Source organism: Ciona intestinalis, unplaced genomic scaffold (assembly GCF_000224145.3).
Source record: "Ciona intestinalis unplaced genomic scaffold, KH HT000326.1, whole genome shotgun sequence".
Taxonomy (NCBI): Eukaryota; Metazoa; Chordata; class Ascidiacea; order Phlebobranchia; family Cionidae; genus Ciona; species Ciona intestinalis.
The window spans coordinates 1-9571 of NW_004190647.1; the positions used below are offsets into that span (position 1 = coordinate 1).

The 9571-nt window shown below is 39.1% G+C and overlaps 1 protein-coding gene and 2 long non-coding RNA genes across 3 annotated transcripts in view; 2 read left to right on the plus strand and 1 right to left on the minus strand.

Moving 5' to 3' along the window:
* The first annotated feature begins 2233 nt into the window (after positions 1-2233).
* LOC113475391 lies at positions 2234-7585 on the plus strand. The gene is made up of 2 exons (XR_003397145.1): positions 2234-2729; positions 3067-7585. It is a non-coding gene; the product is annotated as an uncharacterized LOC113475391 (long non-coding RNA).
* Positions 7586-8090: 505 nt separating this feature from the next.
* On the minus strand, positions 8091-9135 carry LOC104265615. The gene is made up of 2 exons (XM_009860010.1): positions 8900-9135; positions 8091-8763 (listed from the first exon to the last, which is right to left on the minus strand). The coding sequence occupies exons 1-2, from the start codon at positions 9133-9135 to the stop codon at positions 8091-8093; spliced, it is 909 nt and encodes a 302-aa protein (XP_009858312.1).
* Positions 9136-9150: 15 nt separating this feature from the next.
* Positions 9151-9571, plus strand: part of LOC113475389 — a 1374-nt gene continuing 953 nt past the window's right edge. The window contains exon 1 of the long non-coding RNA XR_003397143.1: positions 9151-9403. This is a non-coding gene — a long non-coding RNA (uncharacterized LOC113475389). The remainder of the gene's footprint in view (positions 9404-9571) is intronic.

Consider the following 9571-nt stretch of genomic DNA (forward strand, 5'->3'; position numbering starts at 1 on the left):
GTAAAACATAATGAAGCATAGAAATATCTAGTCTTAATAACTGCTTGTGGGGGGCAGTATATTTAAAAAAAAACTGCTTGTGGGGGCAGTATATTTAAACAATGCCTTTCCTTTAATTAATGTTGATGTGTCTAAAAGAATGAAGGAAACTGATTTAATTTTTGTATGGCCTATGTGATTGCTGGATGTTCATGTGTAGGTGTGGTAATGTGTGTAAATAAAATTGCAANCGTATTATTATACCGTTAATATGTGTGCAACCTTGTGGCCATAATGAATTTGTAAAACATAACTGAAGCAATAGAAATATCTAGTCTTAATATGCAGTTTGGTCTTGAAACAGAATTGTGATGCATTGAACATTTGATTTTAGGGTTTGGGGAAGAAACCCTTAATTGTTTATATAGCCTTATGCTTGATCCATATTATTACAGAGACAGTAGGCTTTCACTTCTCTAGAAAGCCGAGCTTAAATGCTTTATGGGTGGCAATTCCAACATTTGTGCTCGATAGTGTCGATTATATACCAGAATATGCTGACTCAGCATATGTTTATACCTAATGTTAAACTAGAAAAAGTAACTTTTTTATAAAAAAATTGTTGTTAACTTAGATTAAATATTTAAAAAAATTGCAGACGTCGTTCGGGCTCAGACGGTACACTTATGAGCAATCAGATTTGACCCGTTCGAGTAAGCGTGCGAGACGTGAAGGGTCAATGTGCCAGAGAGCATTGTTTGTCCAGCAATAACTTTGGAGAATGCAAATCGAATGAAATTATGAAGCTGTGGGAGGTTAGTGCTAAACGTACACATTTTATTGAATTACCTCTAAACTAAAGTCTGTTTAGATTTCACGTGCTGCGTCGCCGATGTTGATTTTTATGCCGCGTTTGTCGCAAGTGATTGTTATTAATATCAAAGATCCGCAACATTATCGAAGTACTAAAGCGTATGGGGATGGCCTACGGGTTGAAGGCCGGGATTTGGAATAAAGAAAATCTACGAACAGCTATGACTTAGCGGTTTTGTTCAAAGAAAATCTACGAACAGCTATGACTCAGCGGTTTTGTTCAAAGAAAATCTACGAACAGCTATGACTCAGCGGTTTTGTTCAAGTAAAGTCACCCAAAAGGTTAGCGCAACGCAACAAGTAGATGATATTTTGGGAGATCCTATTTGCTTACATGAGTTCGAAATAACGGAATGATGACATGAGTTTGAAATAACGGAAATTTGGGAGATCCTTTTTGCTTACATGAGTTCGAAATAACGACTAAGTTTCTGTGCATTATTACAAAGGTTAGTCGGTCGAATTCGGCGGACTAAATTTTAGTCGGGCGACTAAAAAAGTAAAATCAAATTTAGGCGGCGACTAGTTTAGTCGGTAGCCGTGTATACCTTTCCAGCTCTCTCCTTTACAGACATTGGAGATGCGCGTTCTATTCTTTTTTATTTCTGTGGGCCCGATTCGAGAATCAATGCTTTTAGTAAAATATACATGCTTTGATCGGATATAGCCGGAAACCGAAAACTTTCGATTAGTTATTCAACTCCAATGAAAAAATATGCAAGGTATATAAAAGTTCGGCATAGGTATTTGTTTTTGCGGGTTTTATTTTTAAATTTGTTTGTATATGTATAACATTATTTAAGTTTGTCGGTTTTCAAAACTTTACAATAACTTAATCTGATGATGTGGCATTTGTAAAGATTCTAGTTCACTTGCAATATGTTTTAAGCCTTCCTTTCCAGTTTGAACCTGTGCTTCCAGCGAGTATAGAAGTTTATGCCTTTCACGAAAAACAAGTGAAGCTGAGCAAATTAAAAATATAAATTGCTGGGTCGACTAACAATACCTTACAGCATTTTTTAATAAATGTGACATTTATTAAGAACCTGTGCTTCCGCCAAGTATAGAAGTTTATGCCTTTCACGAAAAACAAGTGAAGCTGAGCAAATTAAAAATATAAATTGTTGGGTCGACTAACAATACCTTACAGCATTTTTTAATAAATGTGACGTTTATTAAGTTAATAAGTCTGTTAGTTTTAAAGTGTTGCATTGTCATTTATCCTGAATTTGCTGAAATTTATTGAAACGCATGTGTTGCAAATATGATATTCTTGACATAGACAAAAGCATAAAATACAAATTTATACATATCACTATAAACTAATACAGTATTTATTATTTCCCCTTATACCAAAAAGATGGTCAAACACATGTTTATGGGTTCAATGAAAATTCATCGTATGCAATTCATCGTCGGAAAATTCATCGCGAACAATTCACCGCAAGACTAATTCACCGCAAGACTAGTTCACCGCAAGACTAGTTCACCGCAAGACTAGTTCACCGCAAGACTAGTTCACCGCAAGACTAGTTCACCGCAATACTAGTTCACCGCAAGACTGAACACCAACCTTTAGAGATGTTTAGGTTTCAATATATTCGTATTACCTCATTCTAATTTTCGCTTTTCTATTGCGTCATAAATGCATGCCTTAAGTCATAAGAATGGAAGTTGCCGCGTTTTTGAAAGCATGCAGATGCAGTACAGTTTCATACCGTAAAACTCATTGGTATCGTGCATGCTGTGATTGTGTAAGCCGGTAAAATGTCTGAGCATGTCGCACATACGTTTGGTGAAACAGAAAAGGGAAAGGAAATGTTAAACGAAGGGGGTCACTCGTATGTTGTAGATAGAAAAACCGATGAAAAGATATTGTGGCGGTGCAACAAGTATCAAATATTTAAATGTCGAGCACGGATCCACACTTCGGATGGGATGATTGTTAAAAGATTACAGGAACACAATCATGCTGGCAACCAAGCAAAGGTCGAAGCAACTGGTGCCATTAATAAAATAAAAAATATGGCTGTAAACAGTCAAGAGTCGTCACAACAGATTATCGCAAGTGTGATGTCTGAATTGAGTCCTGCTGTTGTAGGACAGATGCCTTCAACATCTTGCATAAAGCGCACTATTCGTCATAGTCGCAACATATATGACTGTTCTCCTCCAAATCCAACCCACTTATCTCAATTAGAGATACCGCTGGAGTATCGCTTTACTCACAAATTGGAATTGTTTTTGATTTTTGATAACCCGGAAGCTGGCAATGATCGCATGCTGAGATATTTGCAACTCAAAAAAATCTTCAATTATTGGCTCGAGCAAAAACTTGGTATGCCGATGGCACTTTTAAAGTTACACCCTCTTTATTTTGCCAACTTTATACCATACATGGAGTAATGCATAACGATGTGATTCCGGCTGTATTCGCATTACTTCCCAGGAAAAATGAGGAAACGTATACAAAACTTCTGCAAGAATTGAAACGCCACCAGGGGCAATTAAATCCGGAAAGAATAATGACGGATTTTGAGATTGCTGCGATAAATGGATTCCACACTGTTTTTCCCCAAAGCCAACAACGTGGTTGTTTCTTTTATTTCTGCCAATGTATTTACCGGTAAATACAGTCCAATGGTTTAAAATATGAATATGAAAACAATGCCGAATTTGCTCTAAAACTGCGCATGTTATCAGCTCTGGCATTCGTGCCAACGGATCAAATCGTGACAAGCTTTGAAGCTTTATGCGATAGTAATATCCTTCCACCTAGTGCACAGCCTGTGATCGATTATGTAGAAGATAATTGGATTGGGAGGCCGGATCGCAGGGCGGTTCGACGTGATCCGCGTTACGCTCATGCTTTGTGGAATTGTTACGAAGATACTGGAGAAAATCTTCCCAAAACAAACAAATCTTGTGAGGGCTGGCACAGAAGTTTTAGCTCATTGGTTTCATCAAATCACCCTACATTGTGGAAATTCATTGACAAATTAAAAGATGAACAGGGGAGAAACGAAGCAGTCATTGAGCAATATGTTGCCGGAGAAGATTTATCTCCTCGCAAAAAGAAATATCGCGATGCTGCAGAAAGGTTACGTCGAGTTGTATCAGATTATCCTAACAGGGAGATGTTGGACTACTTAAGAGGAGTAGCGCATAACATTGGCTTTTGATTGAGTGATGTGCTTTGATTCTTACTTTCGTTAAGGTTAACTGTTAATAAAATTTCTTTCATTTTAATTGTCATATTATGATACGTATATAGGTACGGCAACAGGCACCTAAGCACATATAAAACAAGTCTTGCGATGCATTAGTATTGCGGTAAATTAGTATTGCGGTAAATTAGCCTTGCGATAAATTAGTCTTGCGGTGAATTCGTTTTGCGGTGAATTAGTCTTGCGATGAATTAGTCTTGCGATGAATTAGTCTTGCGATGAATTAGTCTTGCGGTGAATTAGTCTTGCGGTGAACTAGTCTTGCGGTGAATTAGTCTTGGGGTGAATTAGTCTTGCGGTGAATTGGTCTTGCGGTGAATTGGTCTTGCGGTGAACTGGTCTTGCGGTGAACTGGTCTTGCGGTGAACTGGTCTTGCGGTGAACTAGTCTTGCGGTGAACTAGTCTTGCGGTGAACTAGTCTTGCGGTGAATTAGCCTTGCGGTTAATTGTTCGCGATGAATTTTCCGACGATGAATTGCATACGATGAATTCACCGGACACCATGTTTATGGCGTTTATTATGTGTTTGGACAAAATCGTTATACAGCCGATCAGAACTTTGTTTCATAGGCTGAAAAAGTAAAGCAGAAAGATTCTACCAATCCTGGTCAAAAGTAGTGAACACTTAAAGTAGTAGGTATATTGTTTATGTTGGTACAATTTATTGGTAGGTAAACCTTTAAGGCATAGATTTTATCATCTTCGACGTTCACTTATAATGACCAAGTGCAAACAGTGAAAAAAATTAAGAATTTAAAAGAAGAGATTCAGCTAAGAGCCAAGCACGAGCAATCAGCAAAAAGCCCCTGTTGGGAAGTAACGTTTCACCATGTTCTATCAACTCCCAGGTGTAGCTAGTCTAGTATTTCAATTGGAAGAGAAATAGTAGGCAACAGATTTATCTGTGTTTATTTTAAGGGCAAATTCCCACCGATAAAACATTTTGCTGTTTAAGTCACGCTTTATCGCGTGCTTTTAGTCAAATCCGCTTTAAAGCAGTTTTGCCAATTCACACCGCAATTTTGCTTTAATGGCTTCACGCGACTAGGCGATCGTTAGCAAAATAGCTGAACGTGAATATGGCGATGATTTCGGCTGAGACAAAAGAAGTGATCGCAGTATACTATCTCTGGAAACAAAGAAATAACCTTGAAAGTGAAAGACGGTTCTGGGTACATCCAATCTGTCAGTTCAGGCCAGAAGGAGCTTTTCATACACTAGAAGAAGGAGCTTTTCATACACTATTTAAGACACTGCTTGATCCCAGACAAAATTTATGTTTTTTGTCATTTAACGACACATTACAAGACACTTCTGAAGATTCTCAAGGTTACAAGTGCCACATGAAAGTCGAAAACTTACCAATGCAAATATTTCTATTCTTCTGAACAGGATGAACAAAACCTAAATAGATGGAAGAAATTGTAAGAGATTTATCTGTGTTTATTTTAAATTTATTTATCATTAGTATAGTAATGCTAGAAAAGGTTCGGAATCTGCAAAGAATGTTTATCATAAAAGTAAAATTCTTTTTCATACCATTTTTTCTCTGTTTATTGCACATTATTTACCATTTTTTCTCTGTTTATTGCACATTATTTATTTTAAGTATATTCAACACTATACTGTTGTTCTTTGCAGACGCGGCCCATGCACTCCTGTGTCTCCCAGCTTGCATTAGTGAGATAAAAAGAGAAGATGACAATTTTTTAATTACTGACATGGTAAGATAGTCTGTGGTTTTTGTTGTTGGTTTTTGTTGTTAAGTGTTGAACTTCAATTTGTGTACTTTTTTAAACGCAGTCGCGGATGGAAATGTGGTTCCATCTTTTTTGTTACTTATTTGCAAGGTTTCGGTTTATAGTGAAGAAAGCGTTTGAGACAGAAAAGTTCAAGCGATGAAAAAGATAAGAATTCAAAACCTGGAGACCTAAAGAGTAAACAGTGTTAAAATGTTACAGATTCAAAACAAAGAATCAGACAACATGAGCAAAAACAAAATACGTACAATCGAGAAAACGCAATTCATTTTCTGAGAGAGTTGAACGATAGTTATTCAAATCAGAGAAATTCATATTTTCGTTATCACAATTTCTGAAATTTCTGAACCTGCTCATCATCTGTAAGGCTTTGTGGCACTCGTGAAGTCCGACTGACCCCCACAACATCTCTGTTTCACCACGTAGCATAACTGAATATTCCAAAACACCTCCTCAATGCAAGCTTTACGCCACCAGTGCAGGAAAAGTTTTAAATAATACTTTTCAAAGAATTATTTGCAATTCGAATATCAATAAAGGGTTAACAAAATTTTAAAGCAAACCTAAGTGCAAATCAAAGCCTATGTCGTAGTCAAACCAATCAAAGCCTAATGTGGTTTTCGTTGTTTAAAGAGTCTGGATCACTCGCGGGCACTATGACGTAAATTACGTCACGATCTTACACTATTTAAATTTGTCAGTTAACAATAATGTAAAAGTGTCAGTGTGTGATGTATAGTCAGGTAGAAGTATTTCATCTAATGAAGTGACATAAGTGAAGATCCTAGTCCACTAGCAATAAAAGTATTGAGCCTTTCCAGTTTGAACCTGTACTTCCAGCAAGTGTTGGGGAAGTAGACAGGCCAAGGCCATGGAAAATAAGTGAAGCTGAGCAAATCAACAACACAATTTGGTGGGTGTTTAGACACCCGTTGTTGGTATATTGTTTGTGAGCTGATTGCAGGGGTGATGCAATGACTTCGTGCGCTCGTGGGTGTCTAAAGCTACGTCCTAGTCTAGGTTATCTAGGAGTTGTCGTTTGCCGTTTCCTAGTCTAGGTTATCTAGGGTTTTGGCTGGCAAGAAATCACACGATTTTGTACCCTCAGTTACAGTAACTATGTTTATTTGTTCTCTCGTTGTTATCTTATATAGTTCTCGTTTCTCTTATCTCTTTTCTTATTTTTTTTTGAATGGCGATCACACAACGGTATATATAGCAGTCGGGGAATGGTTTGAAGGGAAAAAGAAATTTTGGGTGTCAGACGAACCGGCGTGATAAATGGCGGTAACGAGGTTATAATGCAAAGGACACAATTGGGAGCATCGGCGCTAACTCGGTTAACGGCAGGGTGCATCCGCCGCGTTGTGGGAAAGTTAGCACGCGACGTCAAACATTTGGGTCAATATTGGGGACAAAAGAATTCGTGTGACGTAATATTACGACGGGCCGCTACAACACCTCCCTTTGGCCATTGAAAAAATTAGAAAACCAGTCAAATATGCCAGAGTGGTGCTCGTTGTAGAGGCTCGTCGTCTCACATACAAAGGCAGGAAAGTGTTACTCTCGGGATCAGCTTGGTCCGCATTCGGGTTGCCTGTAAAACATCTAAACACCGAACGCATAGTTATAGTCACACACACAATAACAAGGCATGTTTAGAACTGGTAATCTGCGTGTGTGAGTTGTGGGTGTTAGTTATGTATTCTGTATAGTACGGTGTCAACCAGTGTTTAATCGGGTGTTGTGACATTTCGTTACTATAATTGCACGTAGTTGCGTGCACACACGGACGACTTCGTTTGCAAGCACCGCCGGACACAATAACCAGGGCCACAGCATAAAAATAACAAAAGACAACATGTATTTGGCAGCGTTGCCGCTGCCCGGTCACCCCCAAGGAAAAATTAAGGTATAATCCATATGCAGGCTTAAAAAAATAGGGAATTAGAAATCTGTTTCATAATATCGCAGATGTGCGGGTCGACGAATTGCCCGACCAAAGCGGTTTGTATTTATAGGTATCGGGATCCTACTTGGGGATGGTGTTCGCCGAACGACGGGTTCGGGATCATATATGATCTTAGACATATCGTTCTCCCCTTCAATTCTGAAAGATTCGTTTGCGAGGCTGCAATGTAAAGTCGTAAAGCGTGTTTGCAGGTTTGAGACGGTCTAAGGAAACGGTAGTCACTCGATTTCCGAAATCAATGGTAAAATACCGCTCGGCTAACGACGCGGAACGGTCCGTCATAGGGACGTTCTAGAATCTAGAGCCTTCTTAACCCGATCTACGCGGACGAATACGTGTGTGCACGAGAACAACTTATTATCGATGTATGACGGATTTTGCAATAACGGTCTGGGAAGTGTTGGTCTCAATGATTGCATGCGCTTACGTAGGCCATCGAGAAACGTTCGATGATCCGCGGTAGTGGTGGTAGGCTCGTCGAAAAACTGGCCTGGTAGTTTTAATGTGGTCCCGTATACCAACTCGGCGCTGGAACATGTAAGGTCCTGTTTGTATGCGGCGCGGAGGCCCAACATAACCCAGGGTAAGTTTTCAAGCCAACCGTTATCGTTGAGTTGCGACATAAGCGACGCCTTAAGGGAACGGAAAATTCTCTCCGCCATACCATCAGACATTGGATGGTAGCTCGTGGTGAAAATTAATTTGGCTCCGAGGAATTTAGCCATATCGAACCAGATGGATGATGTAAAATGCGCACCTCGATCGGTCGTTATTTGGGCGGGGGCTCCGAAATTTGCAACCCAGTTGAGGCAAAATGCGTTCACCACCGTTTCGATCGTAATATCTGCGATTGGGACAACTACGGGGTACCGAGTAAAACGGTCAATTATAAGTAGGATATATCGATATCCGTTACAACTGGGTAGTGGTCCGGTTATATCCACGTTAATACTGTGGAAACGTTGGGTAGGGACGCATATGGTTTTGATTTTGGTGAAGGTATGCCTGCCAACCTTTGATTGTTGGCATGATTAGGCAAGCTTTTGCCATATCCTTTATATTTGCATTCATACCTTTCCAAACAAACCTTTGGCTGATAAGCTTTTGAGATCCACGGACTCCCGGGTGCGATAAACAATGCAAACTTTCGAAAATTTTGCGGCGGAAAGACTGCGGGACTACAGGGCGGAACGTACCGGTAGAAATGTCACCGATAATGTCTATATTGGAGTCTGGTAACTGTCTTACCGCCAACGATAGACTATACCCGTCACACCGCTTTAATTCCCGAACCGACTTATCGCCCATTTGTGCTTCGGCCATGGCTACGTAGTAAAGAGCATTGGTGACCAGCAGATGGCAGTAGAGAGTAGGACTACATTGCTAAAACATGGCACCTAACGTTTGGCCACAATTTTTTATCAACAAAATAATTTTTGGGACAATACAGTCGGTTTGGAATGAAATTCCAATGGTATAAAGAACAGTTTCGGAGACTTGTATAAAGTCTTTATTGCATAAAGAACAGTCATGAACAATGAACAGAAGAACTTTTGGGACAATACAGTCGGTTTGGAATGAAATTCCAATTGTATAAAGAACAGTTTTGGGAACTTGAATAAAGAAATGTCATGAACAACAAAAGAAAGTGTAATTGTATAAATAACAGTCATTGACAACAAAAAATGCATACACGAACCCAAAATATAAAATAGTACACCTGACACCATAATGAAAATAGTATTACCTAATAAATTTT

Bases quoted from the DNA above. Each gene is read 5' to 3' on its own strand.
- LOC104265615 (XM_009860010.1), bottom strand. From the start codon at position 9,135: ATGGCCGAAGCACAAATGGGCGATAAGTCGGTTCGGGAATTAAAGCGG. The intron at 8,764-8,899 runs GTTTGTTTGGAA...ACGTTTCCACAG, and splicing joins CAAAAGCTTATCAGCCAAAG to TATTAACGTGGATATAACCG.